Source organism: Phascolarctos cinereus, unplaced genomic scaffold, assembly GCF_003287225.1.
Source record: "Phascolarctos cinereus isolate Bilbo 61053 unplaced genomic scaffold, phaCin_HiC Scaffold_3;HRSCAF=262, whole genome shotgun sequence".
In the NCBI taxonomy this organism is placed as follows: Eukaryota; Metazoa; Chordata; class Mammalia; order Diprotodontia; family Phascolarctidae; genus Phascolarctos; species Phascolarctos cinereus.
In genome coordinates this window covers 241,558,848-241,581,946 of record NW_027555736.1, presented here as the reverse complement: position 1 = coordinate 241,581,946, position 23,099 = coordinate 241,558,848, and the positions used below count along the sequence as shown (strand labels likewise).

General features: G+C 35.8%; 1 protein-coding gene across 1 annotated transcript in view; it reads right to left on the bottom strand.

Moving 5' to 3' along the window:
* SYT16 (synaptotagmin 16) overlaps window positions 1-23,099 on the bottom strand; it is a 123,477-nt gene that overhangs the window by 50,708 nt on the left and 49,670 nt on the right. The window contains exon 2 of the mRNA XM_020986500.2: window positions 1,842-2,054. Coding sequence (XP_020842159.1) covers window positions 1,842-2,054 — 213 coding nt within the window. The remainder of the gene's footprint in view (window positions 1-1,841; window positions 2,055-23,099) is intronic.

Genomic DNA, 23,099 nt, shown 5'->3' with positions numbered 1-23,099 from the left:
CAAGGAATTATAGTTGCAGGTCACCCAAGGAGCAAAGGAAAGACATGGAGTCACCATGAATAGACTGAAGCTTATTACCAGCAATGTCTTACACACAAGGAATACATGGCATAAAAAATACCATCCAAGAAGTGCATTCCAAGAAAAGAAGTAGCAGGAGTAGGAGGAATAATAGATAGTGAACTGGTGTATAGTTCCGGGAGATGTTAATACACCTAAAAGAAGGCACATTGAGTGCCTTGAGTTCTCCCTGTTGAAGAGAGGATATGAATGAGTTTCCCAGGGTAAGAATATGGATCATTTATACCATTTGAGGCAGAGCTTACATTGGTCACATCTCAGATCCATTGAAGGCTGTTTTGATGGTTATAGATTTCAAAATCTTTCATGGCCACAAGGCAGCTTCTGGACCACAACTCCCAGAAGAAACTTAATGAGGACCCTCCAACCCTCTCCCTATTAATCTGAAAATAATTGCTTTCAGTACTCATGAAGTTATAGTAAGCTAGTATTGTCTCATTAATTCTCTCTTTTCTATATTGTTAATGTATGTTTAAAGGGATACAATTTTTCTCCTGAAGACTACTTTAGCTATATTACAGAAATGATATGATGCTATTTTCTCATTATCATTTTTCATACACTTATCAGTTTTTACTATGATTTGTCTTTTGACATTCATTATTTAGGATTTAATCACAAAGTCTCCTTTTGGATTCTGTGTCTTTTGTTTACGCTTCTGTACTGGTTATGATTTTTATTGTGTTGTGATCTACAAGGGATGCATTTCTGATTTTTACATTTGTTTGCAATATCTCTGCACCTACTACACAGGTAATTTTTGCAAATGTTCTACATGGTGCTGAGAAATATGCATATTCTTTAGCAGTCCTATTTGGAAGAAGGCATCAGGTTTTTTTTGCTCTAATTTCCCTAGCAATTTGTTCAGTTTTATATTTTCCCCTCTTCATCTTTTTTGTTAGACTTATACAAAATGTAGAGAAAAACATTGAGATTTCCTGCCAATATTGTGTTACTGTCTCTATCTTCTTATGGTATAGTTATTTTTTTTCCTTATGAATTTAGATGTAAAGATTTTGGAGTATATGAGTTTAATATAGATATCGGATTGTTGTCTATAATTCCTTTCAACATAATGTAGTTTCTTTTTTCTTCCCTTTTTGTGTTACGTATGTTTGTTTTCATTTTGTCTAATATCATGACTACAGCTCCTACCTTTGCTTTTGGGGATTCAACTGATGCATAATTTTTTAAAAAAATTCCAGCCCCTCATTTGCTATTCTGTGTATATCTTTTTTTTTTTTTTGGTGAGGCAATTGGGGTTAATTGACTTGCCCAGAGTCACACAGCTAGTAAGTGTTATGTGTTTGGGGCCAGATTTGAACTCAGGTCCTCCTGACTCCAGGGTCAGTGCTCTATCCACCATGCCACTTAGCTGCCTCACATCTTTCTTTTTTTAAGTGTATTTCTTGTAAGCAACAGTGTGCAAAGTTTTGTTTTCTTATCCAATACATCACTCTTTTTAGTTTTATTGGATTGTTTAATACATTTACATTTAAAGTTATGAGAGTTAGGTTTATATTTTTCTCAATTGCTTCTAGTATTAGTTTTTTCCTCCAAATTAAACCTTTCTCTCTTCTTCTGTAACACTATGTAACTATGTATCTTCTTTTTCTTTCTCTCTTCCTCTGTAATTTTCTTCAATTATTTTAATGCAAACTATTTTAAAATAACTTTATGGCTAGTGTTGCCTCAGAAGTTAATAATAATTTAGGCTATCCTTTGCTATAGACAAAGGTAAAGGGATAATGCAAAAATACCTTCACATTCAGATGCTTCTGTACTATTCTCTTCATGTCGGGACTGTAAATGGTTGAATTTTGGCTTCCTCACTGAACTTGCTTGTGTTCCTTTTTCAGGCACTCCTGAACGGAAGCTTTGTGAGCGGGATACAGAGATCTCAAATTGTTTGATCATCTCCTCATCACTGTCAGAAGATGTGGACAGCTCTTCATCTTCTCCATAACTGTTAACTGGGAGAAAGGAAGGAAGGAAGGAAAAAAAACTTGTGAGAACCAATAGCTGAATATTCCAGACAATCCTGTATAAGTATGGAATCATTAATCCAATTTGGGATACTAGCAGAAGTTTTAAATATACAGATGCTGTATTTGAATCAAAGTAGTTCTAACTTTGGAAGCTTTGTCTCACACTACTCTTTTTCACAAACTCCAGACAAATCAAAGTTGGGATCAGAGGGGTTTCAATTTAGAACTATAAGAACACTTGGAGGCCATCTAAACCATCTCTTTTCATTTTACAGGTTAGGAAGGTGTTGCTAAGAGAGGTGGAGTTATTTTCCCAAGGCTTTACAGGCAGTAAGTGGCAAAGCCAGGATTTAAAACCAGATCTGATACAAAATCCAGTGTTCTTTTCTTACCTTTCCCTACTTTTCCATCTCCCTGAAGTTTGTTCACTCCTTTCTTTACATGCTGAGATTCTCTACCTCCCCATCTTTGTCTGTTAAAATCCTACCTATTCTTCAAGATCCAATTGAACTACAACCTCCTTCATGAAGCATTCTTAAATTTCTCATTTGTAAATTCTCTCTACCTCTCACTCCCATAGCACACTATACGCACCTCTGTTACGTAAACGGTTTATTTTACTGTGTATTAAACATATGTGCATATGTGTGCATGTATATACCATCACCACTCCTAGACAATACGTTTTCTTCAACAGCACAAAACACTTTGCACCTCACATATGCATCAATGTATTAAGAACTTGTGATCTAATTGGTAGAGAATCCCTCCACTAGAGAAGATCTTAGTTTGCTCTTCGTTTTGTCTTAGAGAGAGACTAAGCAGCTTGTCCATGGTCACATGAGCTGCAAATTTAAGAAGTAAGGTTTGAACCCAAGTCTTCCTGACCTCAGACCCAGTATGCCACATTGCCTTTCTTAAGCATAATAGATGTTGATAAATATTAGATGAATTTAATATTTTTGTATCTACCCACTGCTTTATTTTTAGCAAATAACAAATGTCAGCGGTTGTTGAATCAACTTGGCTGAATTACTTCTTTCCATGCATTTGTAAAAACATAAATTTAAGTTTAAAGTTTTTTGAACTCTTGCATTGAATCACAAATTTATGGACTGGTAGATAACTTGGAAAAGAAATACCTGAGTTCAAATTCATTCTCAGACACTTAGTACCCGTGTGATTCTAGGAAAGTCACTTAATTTCTGTTTACTTCAGTTTCCTCATCTGAAAAATGAGAATAATAATATTACCTACCTCATAGAAGAATGATTTATTCAATAATAGCTACACTGTGAAAACAAACCATTTTGAGAGACTTAAGAGCTCTGATCAATGTAATGACTAACTGTGATTCCAGAGGACTAATGATGAAGAATGATACCTATCTCCTAATAGAGGGGCAATTAACTCAGGTTGGAGAATGAAACATATCTTTTTTTGGATATAGCCAATTCATGAGTATGATTTGCTTGACTGTGAACATTTGGTACAAGGATTTTGTTTTGATTCTTTCCCCTGGAGAGAGGTAAGAAAAAAGAGAAAATTTATTTTTGTTCGTTTAAAAAAACAAATTTAATTTTTAAAGAAAAATAAATTGCACCTACTTTAGAAAATATATAAAATACAGAACTGGAAGGGGCTTCTGGAATCAATTCATACCTTTATTTTATAGAAGAAGAAACTGAGTTCTAAGGAGATTAAATGTCATCCCCAAGATTACACAAGTATGTAACAGCAATAGCAAACTCTTATATGCAGCACAGGAGTGGAGACTGAATACTTTATTTTCAGGAGGAGGAGGAAGAGGAGTAGTAGTAGTAATAGCTAACATTTATATAGTATTTATTATGTGCCAGGAAGGGGCTAAGCCCTTTTCAATTATTATCTCATTTGATCTTCACAATAACCCTAAGAGGTAGATGCTTCTTAGGCAGTTGAGGGAAAAGTGGTAAATAGAAGTTGTGACTTGCCCAGTATCCCATAAGTGTCTGAAGCTAGATTTGAATTTAGGCCTTCCTGCCTTTGGTCTGGGTGCTCAATCCACTGTGCTCACCTAGCTGCACCAAGTATAGTTAAAAATAATCAGTCCTCCTCAATTAGAGTATTCTCCTTCTCTGACCTGAACCTTTTGAATACTTATAAAAGTGCACCATTATGTGTACCACTGAGTTTTCTCTAACTACTCATCTTAACAGAGGAAGGCAACACCCCTAGCCTTTGAAAACCAGAATCTTCTTTCCTGGAACAGCTATCCAATAGTTTCTTTATTCTTAGAGGGCTAAAGAAGTCATCCCCTGCTTACCTGAATTAAATAATCACATCCTCCCTTCCAATACACATACCACTCCCCATAGTTGAATGAAAGAAATGATGAAATGTGGCTAGTTCAAAAAATAAAAATCAAAATCAAAGACTGCATATACACATAACATTGTGGCTTTACCACACTTTAGAAAATATGTATAAAATTGTCACTAATTAGAAGCTTTCATAAAGCCTCACTTCAAAGGTCTTGCTCTTTTTCCCTTCAGAAGTTTTCAGCTCAGTATTTAAGGACTACTCCACTTGCCAAAAAATCTATAATGATGTCCTCCTAAAAAAGAGTATTCTGTAATCTACAGTAATATATAAATGACTGCTAGCCCCTTCCCTTTGCTTTGTCAGGTTACTTGCTAATCCAAATGAATTTCTAATTAGTGGAATTTCAAGTCAACTATAAGGAAAAAAGTATCATGTGGTATATAGCAGAATGGCTGTGCCCGGATCAGATTAAAATGTTATTAGGAAATGTTTAATAAAACAAATATACAATATAATAGATATTGTTAATGGGGGAGGGGGGAGGTTTAAGTCAATATGTGTACAGTATTGAAAGTCATTATTGGAGTCCCAAAGACCTGGTTCAATCTCTGGCTCTGATACGTACTAGCATCTGACCTTGGACAAGTCACTTGACCTTTTGGTGTCTGAGGTAGCCCTCTACAACTATGGGGTAGTTGTTGACTGTGTGTCAACTATATGTCATAGGAAGGAGATTCTACATGACAGAATTTGTCAAATCTCTTATTGAAATCCAGGTACACTAATTCTATAGAATTCCTCTTATTTACCAACAAGTAATCCTGTCGTTAAATTTTAAATGATAAAAATGGTAATGATGATGACATGAATGGAATCAACATATCTGAATCTTAATACCCAACTGTCTTCTCTTTCTAGATCCTCACAAAGCATACCTCTAATAACAATTCTAGAATTTTTCTAGGAATCAAAGTCAAGTTCATCAGCCTATAGTCTTAATAATCCATCTTCTCCCTTTTTCCTCAAAATCAAGCCAATATTTGCTTGTTTCCAGCCTTAAGAATTTTCTTCAAGATTTTTCAAATATCAAAATTATGCCTGTTGTTAAATATTCCAGATATACTACATTACATTTTACTGATTACAACACTAAACTGCTCACAATGCTCAGTCTTCAAAGTCTCTAAGGCACATTAGATATTTGTCAGCTCAGGTATCATGAACGCTTAACGTCTTTAACTTAAAGATATTAAGGGAATATTATTCAACAAACTTGGAAACTATAAATAGCAACAAGATTGAAATATGGCTTCCTGGTAAGTCACTGTGATAACCATAGGTATTGCTGAGCATTTCCCTAGTCAAATACATATATTTTCTTTAGTACCAGCAATATACTAAGTGCCCACAGTCAGAGTTATAACGAGCAATTTTAATGCCCAGGGGAAACAACACAAAATGTGCTTGAGAAAAGCAGCACAAAACATACGCTCATATTACTTTTATAATTCATGAGGTAGCTAGGCAACTCAGCCAGTAATGCACTAGACATAGAATCAAGAAGGCTCAAGTTCAAATTCTGCCTCAGATATTTACTAGCTGTGTGACCCTGGGTAAATCATTTAAATTGTGCCTCTGTTTCCCTATCTATAAAATGGGGATAATAATAGCACCTACATCCTAAGGCTGTTACGAGGTTAAAAAGAGATATTTGTAAGGCATCTTCACATCTAAAAAATTACTATACAAATACAATAAATGCTAGTTAGTTTTAATGTGAAAATAATATTAGAAGCTATTAAGATAAATTTAGTTAAACAGTCAGAAAAGCATCAGACTCTACACTCTGTGAGAAAATTCGACACTAACCTCATTAGAGTAAGACAGAGAAACAGAAAACCATGAAGTCACTGCTAGAGAGACCATCGTGAGAGGAAGTACAGCAGGAATAGACAGGGAGTCACTCATCTGGGGCTTAGCCCCTGAGTCAGGGAAGGGCATAGTAGCTCCTAATCTTAATAAATTATTCTTATTAACTAGGTGAGAAGTTAAGGTGATAAGAAGTTCAAGGGCTACAAATCTAGGAATTTTTAAAATTCCAGTCTTCTAAAACCATCATCTTAAACTTGTGTACTCTCTAAGTTTCTGTGTCCTGGAACCAAGCTATAATTGCTCCCACCACCACTGTTCCCACCAGCACTGCCCATGGTGCTGAAGTATGGGCCAGCTCTCCACCATAGAAAACCACTTTCTTGATTTTTGAATTATTGAATGTTAGGGCCAGAAGGAAGCTCAAGTCCAATACCTTCACTTTGTAGATAAGCAGGGAAGGGAAAGCTGAGGGAAATTAAGTAATGTATTAAAAGTCATATCGAAAGTTAGTGGCAGACTTTGAATTCTAATTTTTTTTTGGCCATGGACCCTGTTGAAACTTATAAAGTCCTACTCAGAATAATGTTTTTAAATTAAATGTGTAAGATTCTGTTGGAAACCAGTTTTATTGAAACAGATTTGCCAAAATATTTTGAAAAATAAATCCTCATTTAAGAACTCCTGGACTAGAACTGAAGTCTATTGGTTTCCAGTCTACTACTCATTTTGGATTTGGAGTCAGCAGGCCTAGGCACAAAGCTTAGCTCTGTTTTTAGTTACTTATAAGATCTTGGGTAAATCATTTAACCTCTCTGGCCTTCAGTTTACTCCTGCTCTAATTCCTATAATTCTATTATTGCTACAAAATCATATTACACAGAATTCTTGAAATCTAGCCTTTTCAATATAATCACCTTTTTGCCATGTTATGGAAATACTGACTTTAAATTACCAACATCCTTAATGATTTATGATTTACTATCAAAAAGCATAAGGCAGGGTTAGGGAGTCACCAATTGTAACCCAGAGAATAATTGTTGAAATGAGAAATGCAACTTGCTATAGCTATCACTGAAAGTCATAAATCATAAAGAGAAATTAAGGAATTGCAAGTAGTATTTAGCTATTTATTATTTCAAAGCCATGTTCCTCACTCCTAACCTCTACTTATATACACTTATATCTCAAATATGTAAAGAACTTTGTCAAATCTATAAGAATATAAGCCTTTCCCCAATCCATAAATGGTCAAAGGATATGAACAGGGAGTTTTCTAATAAAGAAATAAGAACAACTTATAGTCATATGAAAAATGCTCTAAATCATTATTGGTTAGAGAAATGTAGATTAAAACAACCTTAAGATATCACTTTATGCCACTGGGACACTGATTCACTGTTGGTGGAATCGTGGACTGATTCAATCATTTTGAAGAGCAATCTAGAATTAAGCTCAAAAAGTTACTAAACTGCCTATATACCCTTCAATCCAGCAATACCACAACTCATTCTGTTTCCTAAAATGATTAGGGAAAAATGAAATATATATATATATATATATGTTCTAAAATATTTACAGCAGCTTTCTTTATGGTAGCAAAGAACTGGAAATTGTGGGGATGCCCATCAATTGGGGAATGGCTAAACAAATTGTGGTATATGGTTGTAATGGAACACTACCATGCTATGAGACATGATTAACTCTATGATCCTAGAAAAACATGGATAGACTTGCATGAAATAATGAAGAGTGGAATAAGCAGAACCAAGAGAACATTGTATACAGTAACAACAGTATTGTTTTAAGAACAACTTAGAGTAACTAAGTCATTTTGACTATTATAAATACCCAAATTAACCACAAAGGATATATAAAGGAAGACGCTAGCTGTATCTAGACAAAGAACTAATAAACAGAAATGTATAGAATTGTTTTACACACACACACACACACACACACACACACACACATATATATATACACACACATATGCATATATATATACACACACACATATGCATATATATATATACACACACATATGCATATATATATGTATATATATACATATATATATACACACACATATGCATATATATATATATATATATATATATATATTTTTATATATTTATATATATATATATACACACACACACACACACATTTGTGTGTAATGGTAGCCATCTCTAGGGTAAGAGGGAGGTAGGAAAAAAAGAGTTACATGATAACTTTATTATATATTTAAGAAGAATAGCAAGTTGTACATAATAGATTTGCAGTTTCATGTCCAATCATCTTTTTTTTCTATTCTACTGTATTATGGAAATGCTTGTTTTATTTCTTAAGTTCAGAATAAAATAAAGAAATAAATTTAAACCATGTAGATCATGAGCATTTCTGTAAAAAGGGAAAACTGAACAGATGCTACCCCAGAATTCTCTGGTTTGGTAACATCTTTTTGAACTTGATTTTGGAGGCTTCTGGAAAGAGGAAGCCAGAAGAGAAGAACATGTCTATTCTACATGATATGTCAGAAGTACAATCCACAGGAGCGAGCTTTGTCTGATATTTATATGTCAAATTTCTTTTCCCTTCCACCAGGTTTTTGGAATAATGGGACAGCAGGATAATGGCCCTTGAGAATGATGAGATGGTTGGTACCAGCCCTGACCTATGCTTGCTCAGTTAAAGAAAGAATTTACAGAAAGAGAAACTTGACCCCCAATAATAACCCATACAGTCAGTGTTCATTTATATTGTTAATCTTCCAGTCAATCTTCCTCCCACACCTTATGTAATCATCTGTGCCCTATATGTAATTGTAACAAAGAAAATCTGGTGGCTGCCAAATCCTTTTCTATGTGATTAATGCTTGTGCAAGTAAGGATTTGGGAGGTGGTTTTGATACCTTTAGAAGAGGGGTTCTTAAACTTTTTGTGTCATAGACCCTTTTTCAGTCTGATAAAACCTATGGAAACTATCTCAGAATAATGTTTTGAATGCATAAAATAAAATGCAAAGGAAATTGATTTATGAAATACTTATCAAAAATATTTTTAAACAGTTCCTTGAATCCCAGGTTAAGAATTTCTTCAGAAAGGTAGGAGACACATCCTCACTTTAGCATCGGCTACAGCCCTTAGCATAGGAAAAATCCCTTTGGATTTTTCAGAATGCAAGTAAGACATACTGTGATCACATTCCTTTCTAGGAAAGTACAAATTTTCAATAAGCTAGAGAATCTATAAACAAAAAGTGTAATTTTAAATATATATTGCTAGATCTAATAAAGATAGTTCTTTGAGGCAGATGTAAACAGAGCCCATACAAGATCAGTTTTCCATGGGGTGTTCATATACCACAGAACTGGAGTTGTGCTCACCAATAGGTGGGGTTTCCATTCACTTGTCACTTATGAGACACCAGTCTTTTAACCTCCTTACATGTTTATTAACAAAAGTTGTCTCATGATTCATAGCTACAAACCATTTAAAAATATCTATTGTGTTTGTTGGAGAACGTGTTATATTCTTCATTATTAATTTCAAATGTGATTAGGTTAATCATTTAAATTTCTCTCACATCAACAAAAAAAACCCTATTAGGTTGTTGTTGGTTTTTTACCTATGTGTAGGCCTTAATTTATTTTTTCTATGCAGATATATGAGCCTCTGTAGAAAAAAAGAATTCCTCCCATCCTTTCATCTGCAAAAATGCTTAGACTGTGCTTCAATTTCTCTCTGTGTGTGTATGTGTATGTGTGAGTGTGGGAGTAAGAGAGAGTGGTTCAGGATTATGAAACTGTGAGGAAAAGAACTATAGGTGCTAAGGACAATTGTGTGTGTGTGTGTGTGTGTGTGTGTGTGTGTGCATGTGCTTATGTGTGCACACTCACAAGAATTCATGGGCAGGTGTATATTAACCATCTGCTGTTACTATCATTCTATTGCTCCACTACGCAATTACAAAAATATACTCTACTAGCTGTTGGTGTAGTCTTAAGTTCACTAATACCATAGGGAAATTTTAGTGAGTCAACAACAAAGAGAAAAGACAGAGTGCAAGCTCCCCTGAAAGCTACTAGGCAGCAAGTAATATTAAAGCAATAGAACCTACAACAAAGCCACTTTGATATTGGAGGTTAAAAATATTAAAATCTCTGCTAAGATTCTTCAAGTGAGTTATGCAAGTACAAAATAATATCTGTCTCCAGAATAACTGAAATGATTTGATCCTCATTTTAAAACTCTGGTCCTTGGCATGTCGAAAAATCTATCTCTTAGAACTGAGTTGGTCAGTCAGAGAAGCATTTATTAATCACTTACTTGATCACTAAATTGCATGTTCCAGGCATGATGCTAAGCACTGGGAAATAAAAAAAAAAAAAGCAAAAACAGACCTCAAGAAGCTCACATTCCAATGGGGAATGTATATTAATTAGATACATACAAAGTAGATGGAAGGCAATCTTAGAGGGGAATGCACTAGCAGATGGGGGGACTTGGAAAGGCCTTCTACAGAAAGTAAGATTTGAGCTGATTCTTGAAAGAATCCATAAGTTCAGAAATAAAAGTATACATGCAGTACTCAACCACTGTCAAGCTAAAGTACTGAAAAAAAAAAAGAGCACAACCACATTTTAGTCATAATATTCACCAATAAGATATCTAGCTATCAAATATCAACTAAAAATGTAAGGCATGTCCATCTTTTTATACCATTTTTATAATATTAAGGTTGTATGCTTGCCAGTCATGAAACATGACAACATATGCAGAATAATGGAGAAGAAGCATATGGTAGGTCTAAATAAGCTGCATTACATTACAAATACCGATGAAGAAGGACTCGATCATCAAGGATGTCATCAGAAATAATAATAATAATGACTACTAGTGTTTATACAGCATTTTAAAGTTTACAAAGTATTTTTCATAATTTTATCTCATTTAATTCTCACAACAACAGTGAGACGTCGGTGTTATTGTTATCCCCATTTTGCATATGGGGCATCTCTGCTCATCCCGATTTGTCTTGTCACTGGACTCTGGAGATGACTCTGGAGGAGAGAGTGGGGCTGATGACTTTATACAGCCCTACCTCACTTCAATCCAATTCACTTGCAATCAAGACATCACCCTCCTGATGTCATTGGTCCTCTTTTAGAATGGAGAACAAACAACAATCTGTGAGTAATAGTAGCTGCCCCATTAAGGACCCAACTGGCCAGTTCCAACTGGGCAATGCTCCTTCCTTCCTTCCTTCCTTCCTTCCTTCCTTCCTTCCTTCCTCCTCCTTCCTTCCTTTCTTCCCTCCTCCCTCTTCTCCCTCTGTCCACATGGGGACTCATGCCCTCACATGTGGGTTCCCTGCCCAAAGGAATATAAATTCTGATCACTTAAACTTCACAAGATATCTTGGGTTTTGGGGACTAGATTTTTTTTTCTCTTCCCTTATTTATTTTGTCTAAAAATAAAATTTATCCCATGTAGCTTCATTTACAATTTCTTGAAATAGAGTTCTGGAAAACCAGGGTTTGATAAAGCCCACTGGGATTCAAATGGAGCCATTTGACTATGCCTTAAACCCAAATCACTGATTTGGCTCTCACTGATTGGCCAATAATAGGTCCCAGCCCAAGCCTCATTTGGTCATTGTTTGGGTTTTGATGGCTCAGAGTGAATGTAACTAACGGTAGTTTCTATTCTGCCCAGAAACTCTAAGGGTCTTCCCCTCCCAGATTGATTTCTTTTTTTAAGTAGGCAAACTAAGCCATCTCCTGCCTCATTTCTTACCCAGCCTTAAATCACTGAATGGGAGTTGCCTCAAACAAACTGAGACCTGGAAAAGACCTTAGCTTAAAAAGGCTAAGGTCCCCCACTGCATCTGGGGTCATCTCCAGCTGTCCTGATCTATGTCTTGCCACTGGACTTAGATGACTCATTTAAATCTAATTTATTTACAAGTCAAGACAAGTGATGTCATTAATCTTCTTCAAGAATGAAGGATAAACAACATCCCCATTTTGCAGATGAGGAAACTAAGGCAGACAGAGGTTAGGTAACTCCTGTGGAGTCAAACATCTAAGTGTTTGAGGCAGTATTCAAACATCAAGTCTTCCAGATTCCAAGTCCGGCGTCTCATCCAATGAACCATCAAAGAATATATGCTCCCAAAGAAAATAGGCACATGACAAGAACAAGGGATAACAGATGGGATAGCAATCAAGGAATAGCCTAGAGAAGTATACAGAAGGTCAAAAATCTAGGCGTTTTATCAGTGGCTAATGAATTTGGGGATCCCATCAGCTCATGGACAACCTCTTCAGAAATGGAGATTTTTCTAGCTACATCAAGAGGGGGATCACCCCCACACTGATAGTCTCCTTATTAATTTCTGTATCTCAAACACCTTTGCTACAGTGCTTTGTATATAGAGGGGATTAATAAATGTTTGTTGAATGGAATTGAATATTCATTTTAATGCTTCTTTCAAGGCAACATATCCATTAAAGTACTGGAGCAGGGAAAGTGATTTTTTTTTTAGCTTTTCTCTTTGTGTCTTAAAGAGAGAGAGAAAGAAAGAGCTTTTTCACAAAATTATCAATGTGACTTGGGTTTTTAGTTCCCACTCCACCTACACAGAGCAATTAGGTGGAATCAGGTATTGCTCATACCTTATAAATGGGAAGTGGAAACATGAAAGGGTGGGCGCTCAAGCAGTACAGCTCATAAGGGGTACAAGCAGAAACAGGATAGAGGATGCCTTAATTTCAATGAAGAACAGCAGTGAATTCCCTAAGCAGCAGTTTCTCTGAAGACAAGCAGTACCTGGACCATATAGTAAAGGATAGAGCCTAGGTTGAAGAAGGAATAGGGAATTAAAAAGAAAGTAAAAGCCATGTTTTGAGTTCTGAAAAGAAAAAGTAACCATGGGGCTGAAGCTACAATTCAATTGCTCTTAAAACAGAGAATTTCAGGGCTATACAAAGAGACAATAGAGAGATCATCTAGTCAAAAAAACACAGCATCTCAGAGCTGGAAGGGAATGCAGAGGTCATTTTGCTTTCATATTCCTAAATAGGGAATCCCCTCTACAACATAGCAGACAGAGTTCATCCAGCTCCTTGCAAGTGAAAATTATTTCCACATTCCACATTTTACTTTATAGGTGGTGAAATGGTTCCTGGTGTCCGATATCAGGAAGATTTGAGTTTAAATCTAACATCGAATAATTACTAACTCTGGCCACCTGGACAAGTCACTTAACCTCTGTTTGCCTCAGTTTCCTTAACTATAAAGTGGGATAAATAACAGCACTACCTCCCAGAGTTGTGAGGATCAAATGAAATAATATTTGTAACATGCATAGCAAAGTGCCTGGCACATAGTCAGCACTTAATGAATGCTTGTTTCTTTACTTCTTTCTTTGGATTTGTATCCCCAGTGGCATATAGTAGGTGCTTAATAAATACTAGATTGATTGCACAATCCATTAAAGGGCAGCCCCATTCTTCTTTTGGACTCCTCTAGTTGTTAGGAAGTTTTTGTTTTTGTTTTTGTTATTCTTATATTAAACTGGGATTTGTAAAATTTTGGAGTTGAGATCTTAGCAGGAAGTTTTAAAAGGAAACGGAATAAAATTAAAGGAAAGCTATATGTTAAAATTATTAGACTAAAGCACCGGAATATGAGGTTTGTCAAACAAAAAGATTTTCCCTAAGGAAAATGGGGTAAGCACTATCCTTTCAAAAAAAAAATGAACTAGAAACCAAGCTAGAAAAAAATTACTTCACAATAAGCTAAAAAAATGAGAATTTTCTATCATTACTCTATGGAATTTGGAGAAAATCAAATCACTTTCATCTATGATTCAATTTCCCAAATTATAGTAAAGAAATTTCCCTCAATGTTCAAACCAGGATAGTGTGATTCTGCTCTTCTTATACAAAAGAGAAAATGGCAGTATCTTTAAACAATGTTCTCCAAATACCCAACTGTCTATGTGGAAAAGCCTGCATTAGGCCATAAGGGAAAAGGAAAGTCCATATAATGCTGATAATCCATTATATAAATTATCCAGGCTTCATACTAATAGTACTTTTCCTTTCTGCTACCCATATTTTGGTCACTTCAATTCTTGTTAACATCCGCACCAAAATCAGGATTACCTATCCAATCATTTTACAGATGAAAATACTGGGAGTTTCATTTCTGAGATGAAGAAAATCGATAAGTTCAGTGACTTAGTGACAATCACACCATATGTGGCAAAGCTGGCACTAAAACTGGTCTAAAAAAATATCCTAAAAGAGAGAGAGAGAGAGAGAGAGAGAGAGAGAGAGAAAATTCTCATTTATGTTATACTTTCCTCACAATGATGACCCTATGAGGTAGGCAATGTAGGTTTTATTAACTTTATTTAATAGATGAAAGTAGTGGAGACTCTGAGAGAAGTTATGATTTGTTTGTAAACTTATCAATCCCTTGTGGCCTGAGGAGGAGGATGGGGTAATAGTAACAGCAGGTATAGCTATAGTAAAACACATCAATTATCCACTTTTGGTAATTAAGGGGTAGTCTGTTCAGAAAACATTTGGAAAATGTTGACCTAATTTTATCTTCATTCACAATGAATAGAAAGGGAGTGTGACCTAGTGGATAGAGAATTGGCCTTGAAGTCAGGAAGATCTATGGTCAAATCCCTAAGCGGCTCACCTAACTTTTTGGTACTCTAGGTCAGGGGTGTCAAACACACAGCCATGACACTTCCCAATTGATCAAGAACTAGATTAAAATGTAATTGAGAAATATTTAACAAAATAAAAATACAATAGAATATAAATAATGTTAATATGTGGTTTTTCTAAGTCAATGTGTAGCAGCAGGGTTCCCGTATGTATGGTTTAAAAATGCCCATTTCTATTTGAGTTTGACACCACTGCTCTAAACAACTCTCCAAAACTCTTTAACTCTCTTAAACTCTTAAAATTCTCCAAACTCTGAAGAGAAGGTGCCCCAACCTACATTAATAAAGGAAGTTTCTTCCTTTGGGATATCCCTATACCAAGGAAATCACAGCTCTGGTTCCTATTCTAAGTCTTCCAATGAGTAAGTTAATACCAAGTGTCAGCTACTATCTCCATCTTTAACTACCTAGGCCTTTCACCTGGTGGAAGCAAGATTTCTGGCTTGGCAATTTCTCCAGGCTATTTTGTAATGGAATAGAACTCAAAGGAGTCAAAGTAGGAGATGCATCCTTACTTAACTTATTCTTGCTTAACTCATATAGTCTTTGTTTTCTTCTCAATGTGCAACCTGCTTGGTAGCTCCTAATAATGGCATTCCATGTCCTCTGGCAAATAGTATTAGATAATAAAAATAGTAATAAACATATTTTTTAATGTTTTCCTCATGATCACCACCCTATAAGTGATTTTATATATATATATATATATCACTTACCCTATAGGGTAAGGTAATACATATCCTGGAATCACAAAATATCAGAGTTGTAGGGATCATGAAGTTCAATCCTCTAAACAAGAAACTTTTATAAATATGCCTGATTCTGAGCTTAGTGGTGACACTATTATATTATATTAATTATATCATATCATATAATTTGTATTACATTGTATTATGTTATATCATAATATATTTACACACGTATAATATTATATATGCTATTGGGAGAAGCTGGAGTTCTGAGCAAAAGCAGGGTTGCAGTAAATCAGGTATCTTCACTTAGCACCATATGGTAAGGGGCAACGTGCCACCAAGCTGCCTACGCAGGGCCTACCCAGCCCAAATTGGAAACAAAAAGGGTCAAAGCTTCATGATCATCAACAGGGGCATTAAGCCTATTAGTGTCCACTGGATTTCTAGCTTGGAAAGGATAGGGAGACAAAGTCTTAAAAAAATATATCTCTGACAAGAAATTATCCAGGCATCTATTTAAAGATGCCAGTGACAGATAACAATTATCTTTCAAGATATCTCACCTTTCTTTTATACAGTTCTTAAGATTTTCCTCCTATCAAACTAAAATCTTCCTCTTTACAACTTCCACATACACTTCATTCCTTAGTTCTCCCCTCTGCAGCCAATCAATAAACATATAGTACCTACTATGTGCAAGGCGTTATGTTGGGCAAAACAGTGCTAATCCCTCTTCCATATAATAACCCCTTCAAATACTACTTTAAAAAAGCTATTGTATCTATCACCCCAAGTTTTCTCTTTCTCCATGCTACAAACGCATAATACACAGTTCCTTTCTCTAACACTTGCATTCCATTGCTTCCTTTTCCTCTCTAGTACAGTCACACTCTTTGAGAAGGTCCCCAGTTTGCCTATATCCTAAAATATGGTGCTCAAAGTTAAATATGATACATCAAATGCAGTCTGACCAGGGTAGAATACAGCTAGATTTTTATGTACTTCATTCTGTACAATATATGCTTTTATCAGTCAATTAATAAACATGTATGAAGCACTAACTGTGTGAAGTGCACTGTGCCAGGTGCTCAAGAGCAGTCCCTACCTTCAAGAAGCTTACGTTTTCCTTTGGAGGAAACAACATGTATAGATGAAATCATATACAAATTAAATATAAGGTAACAATGGAGGAAGGCAGCTAGGTGGCACAGTGGACTGGAGTCAGGAATACCTGAGTTCAAGTCTGTCCTCAGACATTTACTAGCTGAGTGACCCTGGGCAAGTCATTTTAACCCTGTTTGTCTCAGTTTCCCCATCTATAAAATGAGCTGGAAAAGGAAATGGCAAACCACTCTAGTTGCTCTGCCAAGAAGACCCAAAAAAGGGGTCACCAAGAGTCAGACACAACTGAAATGGCCAAATAAACCAAAACGAAAAGGGAGAGGGACACATTCACAACTGGAGGGAGCAGGAGGTCTCCCTAGAGTTGAGTGAAATTAAGGATTCTGAGAGATAGAGGTGAGGAGAGGGACCATTCCAAATACAGGGGACATCTATTGCAAAAACATGGAAATAGAAGACGAAAAGTCACGTGCAGAAAGGCACAGCAAGAAGACCAATGAGGCTGACTCATAGAATGTGCAAAACAAAGTAACGTGTGATAAGCCTAGAAAGGTGGTTTGGAGAGAGCTGTGAAGGACTTTAAACATCTAACAGAAGCATCTAAATATAATCCTAAAAAAAATAGGGAAACACTAGAACTCATTAAACAGGAGTATGACATGGTAAGACACATGCTTTCTATGTCACTTTAACTAGGACAGGCAGTATAACATGGTGGATAGCAAGCTGGCCTTGGAGTCAGGAAGACCTGTATACAACTCTGACTTTTTTCACATACTGGCTGTGTGACATTGGTCAATTCACTAAACCACTCAGTGTCCCAGACATCTCTAAGGTGACTTTCAGAGCAGCTACTGATCCTCCTGGTATAACTCCTCCCAGAAGAGCTCCTGATAAGAACTGTTTTCAAAATGTGGTCCTGAGGAGTCCCTGAGGCCCTTTCAAGGGTCTGCAAGATCAAAACTAGTTTCACAATAATAAGAAGACATTATTTGCCTTTTAAAATCGTCTTTTTTCCAACTATGAATTTTTGTGAGGCCGGATTTTCTTCATATACTTAAATGAAAATAACATCACAACAGATTAAATGCAGAAACATTCAATTCCGAAGTATTTGCAGGGTGTTTGGTGTTTAATAGATGTTTCTTGGAGTGATTGATATGAGAATCCAGCTTTCTTCAATTAAGCCAGTCATCAAAGAGATTTACAAAAATATGTAAAACAATGCAACTCTTCTCACTGAATTTTTTTGTTTTGGAAAAAAATAGCTATTTTCCATAAGAAATATTCATGTTAACATATCATGGCTTTATTATTATCTTAAATAAATCAATGAAATAAATGTTTTAAATTTATCAATTTTAATTTCAAATACAGTAAATATTTATAGATATGACCCACATTTGAAAAAAAATTCTTTGAGGTCCTCAATAATTTTTAAGAGAGTAAAGGAATCCTGAGATCAGAAAGTTTAAGAGCTGCTGCCCCAGAGTAACGAAACAAGAAGTTCAGTTTTTTTAATTGTGTAAGTTTTTTTTTTATCTATCATGACACAATGTCTCATATTTCACTTAGAGATGAGGAAATTGAGTCTCACTAACATTAAATGATTTGACAGGATCACCCAACTTGTGTCAGAACCAGGATTCAAACTCAAATTTCCTGAGTATAAGTCTAACAATCTTTACACTGCAATATATCCCACTGACTCTCCCACTGGAAAAAACAATGCAGCCTATTCAAAGTGCATACTAGTTTTATTTTATGTAGAAATGCACATCTGAATTTGATCATATGCATATTCTCTTTACCTGGACCAAGGTACAAAGTCCTTCTCATATCTTTCTTTGCATTTTGTTTTGTCACTGTTTAGTCTTCTTTGACTCTTTATGACCCCTTTTAGGGTTTTCTTGGCAAAGATACTGGAGTGGTTTATCATTCTTTTCTCCCAGCTCATTTTACAGATGCAGAAACTGAGGCAAACAGGGTTAAGTGACTTGCCCTGGGTCACATAGCCAGTGAGTGTCTGAGGTCAGATTTTAACTCCAGTCTTCCCGACTCCATTCCCAGAACTCTATCCACTGCAACACCTAGCTGCCCCTTTCCTTCCCATGCTATCCCTAAAACTGTTTTTAGTAGCTGTTGCAAATTAGTTCAGCCACAAGACAAAATACTGAGTTTTGTGTGCTTGAAGCTTGATTCATTTTCTCGATTTCCCTAGTTTTGTGTCCTTACTATTTCACCACCATGTTTTCTTGTCCCTACCACGAATTATAAAGTAGCATATTTATCTCAACTCCTAATGTAATTTAAAATAAATTCTATTCAAAACTACTGATTTTTAAAAATTTGTGTTTTTTTTTAAACTATACTACTGGAAGACATGTTTGAGGAAAGAAAAAAATGCCATCAGTTTGTTTGCTCCTTCTAGCATGCAGACATTTACATACAAATTAAGGGCAAACACTAAAATTTATCCTGAAGAAGGCTGAAAGAACAGGATAATTAAATTTCTGCACATGCAAAGAAGACACAAAACTAGAATGGCTGCTCTTTCTTTAACATTTCCCTATCAATATAATGAAGCCTCACATGCAGAAAGTGAGTCAACACTTTAATTTACAAATGCTCTGATTAGAAAGGCAAAAAAGAAATTCTCTATTGCCATGGAAACTTCAATGAAGGGCCTGTGATGAGTTGCTGAGCTTGAGACCATTATGAACAGATCTTGTGATTTGCAGGTGGTGTGCACTGTCTGAATTTCTAGCAGTTTCAATTTGTGTACTCGTGTTCTCATTCTGTGTTACAAATCAGCCTTAATACACTTTCCAAAATTACGATTTTCTCCTACAATACAGCTCAGGAAACCCACTGAGGCCATTTTTGTGATCTAGTGTCAAATGTCTCCTCAACATCAAAGCACTTAGAGGTCTATCCAAGTCTCACATCACTGGAACTAAAAGTTGTTGGTGTGATACAGTGGAAGGAATGCTGGATTTGGAATCAAGGAGCATGGGTTCTAATTCCAGCTTTGCTGCTCACTATCTATGTGACCCTGACTAAGTTTTCTCAATATCAGTTGGACTCAGTTTCTTCCTCTGTAATATGAAGGCATTGGATTGGACAATCTCTAAGGTCCCTTTAGAGAGCATCTAGGTGGTGCAGTGGATAGAGTGCTGGGCTGGAGTCAGTAAGACTTAGTTCCCTGAGTTCAAATCTGGCATCAGATACTTACTAGCTGTCTGACACTAGGAAAGTCACTTAAATCTGTTTGCCTCAGTTTCTTATCTGTAAAATGAGCTGGAGAAGGATATGACAAATCACTGCAGTATCTTTGCCAAGAAAACCCCAAATGGCATCACAAAGACTGAGACAGGACTAAAATAACTAAACAACAACAAAGGTCTCTTCCAGCTCCAAATCTATAATCCTATGAAAACCATTGTCCATAATTAAACTGAACTAAAAGCAGATAAATGAATGCTTGCCATAGAATGAGCTGGATGTATCAATTAGAATGACTAGACTGGATACGTATCAGTTATTCCTTTGTCCTATGTTCCTTAGCTCTGATGCCTAATTGGTACAATGTTAACTTCCATTCACTTACATTTCTATGCATTTTTTACTTGCATTTTGTGTCTTACCAATCACATTGTAAACTGTTTCAGGGTACTAATTTGGGAGTATGTATACTTCCACATTGCCTAGTACAATGTTGTCATATAACAAGCTCTTAGCAAGTTCATTTATTGAATAAATGTGACCATATCAACAAACACAATAGCCAGGAGGTCCACTTAAAATGGGCGTCAAGCTTAACGTGGCCTTCTAAGTTCATAAGTAAATGCCATCCCAATTTAACAATGGGATAAGAGCAACAACAGGACAACAACGGACATGATTTTACCATGTTTAATACTCAGCTCACAATGACATAAGAAAGCTAAATATTTAACATCAATTCACTGCCACAAAAAAATGCTGCTAAAAAAAAATTTGTTAATTTTTTTAAGATGTCAAATGATATCTTGATTTTGGGTGCCCTCTTTTATTTTTAACTACCTTGATGTTTTTGTTGCTTTTAATATTTTGGGTCTTCCAGAGCATAAAGTAAAGCAGCACTCTCTGAACCTCTGATAATCCCTATAACTACGTTTCTACTTTGGACAAGTCACTGAACCTTCCCTCTTCTGAATTTTCACAGCAGTTGCTGTCTTTGCAATTTTACAACTAATCCTAGTATAGCATAATAAATAGAAAGAGGACCTGGAAGCAGAAAATAGGGTTCAAATTCTGGCTCTACTGCTTACTAGGTATATGATTTTTGGCAAGTCACTTTGCTCCTAGCTTCAGTTTCTTCATCTGTAAAATGTATATAATCATTTCTGCCTACTTACAAAATTGTAAGTTTCAAAATGCATGATACTACTTTCTAAATTGTACGAAGAAAGGTAAGTTATTACTAAGATTATCTTTTCCAGTCTTAACTCATTATTTAGGTCTTTATTGTTACTTAACTTTGCTGGGACACTCGTATATAATATATATATAAATATATACATATATATATATATATATATTTCATATATTTACAGATTGTAATGCTCTTGAAGGCAAGAATTGCATCTTATATTTCTTTGTATGTCCTGTGGAAGCTTTACAAACTGCACAAGGCACTAGGACCTCAGCAGAGAGATGAAGCAATAGCTAAAATTATTCAATATTTTTAGTAGAACTCCTGAATTAATGATTTTTTAATTTTTATTAAATTTATTTATTTTTTAATTTTCAACATTTACTTCTACAAGATTTTGAGTTCCAAATTTTCACCCCATCTCACCCCTCCCCACCCCAAGATGGCATGCATTCTGAACGTCCTTTCTCCTAGTCTGCCCTCTCTTCTATGTCTCCCCTCCTTCTCTTATCCCCTTCCCCTTCTATTTTCCTATAGGGTAGGATAGACTTCTGTACCCCATTTCCTGTATTTCTTATTTTCCAGTTGCATGTGAAAACATTTTTTTAAACATATGTTTTTAAAACTTTGGATTACAAATTTCTTCCCTTCCTCCCTCCCTACCCACCCTCGTTGAAAAGGCAAGCAACTCCATATAGCTTATACATGTGCAGTCATGCAAAACATTTCCATAGTAGACATGCTGTGAAAAACTAACTCTATTTCCCTTAATCCTATCCTGCCATCCCATTTATTCTATTCTTTGCTTTGACCCTGTCCCTCCTCAGAAGTATTTGCTTCTGACTACCACCTTTCCCAATCTGCCCTCCTCTCTATCATCCCCCTGCTCTCTTGTCCCCTTCTCCCCCTATTTTCCTGTAGGTTAAGACAGATTGCCATACCCAAATGAATGTGTGTTATTCCCTCCTTAAGCCAAATCCTAGGAGAATAAGATTTACTCATTCACTCTCACCTTCCTCTGCTTCCCCTCCACTGTAAGAGACTTTTCTGTTTTTCCTTTGTGAGATAATTTACCCCATTCTACCTCTCCCTTTCTTCTTCTCTGAGTATAATACTCTCTCATCCCTTAATTTTATTCTCCAGATATGACCCCTTAATCTTCAACTCACCCTGTGCCCTCTATCTATCTATCTATCTATCTATCTATCTATCTACATACATACAAATAATTTTTTCCCTCCAACTACCCTAATACTGACAAAGGTCTCATGAATTGTAAGTATCATCTTTCCATGCAGGAATGTAAACAATTCAACCTTAATAAGTCTCTTATGATGTCTCTTTCCTATTTACCTCTTCATGTTCCACTTGAGTCTTGTATTTGAAAGTCAGATTTTCTATTCAGCTCTGGTCTTTTCATCAAGAATGCTTGAAAGTCCTCTATTTCACTGAATGACCATTTTTTCCCCTGAAGGATTGTACTCAGTTTTGCTGGGTAGGTGATTCTTGGTTGTAATCCTATCTCCTTTGCCCTCCAGAATATCATATTCCATGCACTGTGTTATCCTGATTGTGTTTCCAGAATCTTGAATTGTTTCTTTCTGGCAGCTTGGAATATTTTCTCCTTGACCTGGGAACTCTGGAATTTGGCTACAACATGCCTAGAAGTTTTCCTTTGGGGATCTCTTTCAGGAGGAGATCTGTGGATTCTTTCAATCTCTATTTTGCCCTCTGGTTCTAAAATATCCAGGCAGTTTTCCTTGATAATTTCTTGAAAGATGATGTCTAGGCTCTTTTCTTGATCATGCCTTTCAGATAGTTCAATAATTTTTAAATTCTCTCTCCTGGGTCTATTTTCCAGGTCAGTTGTTT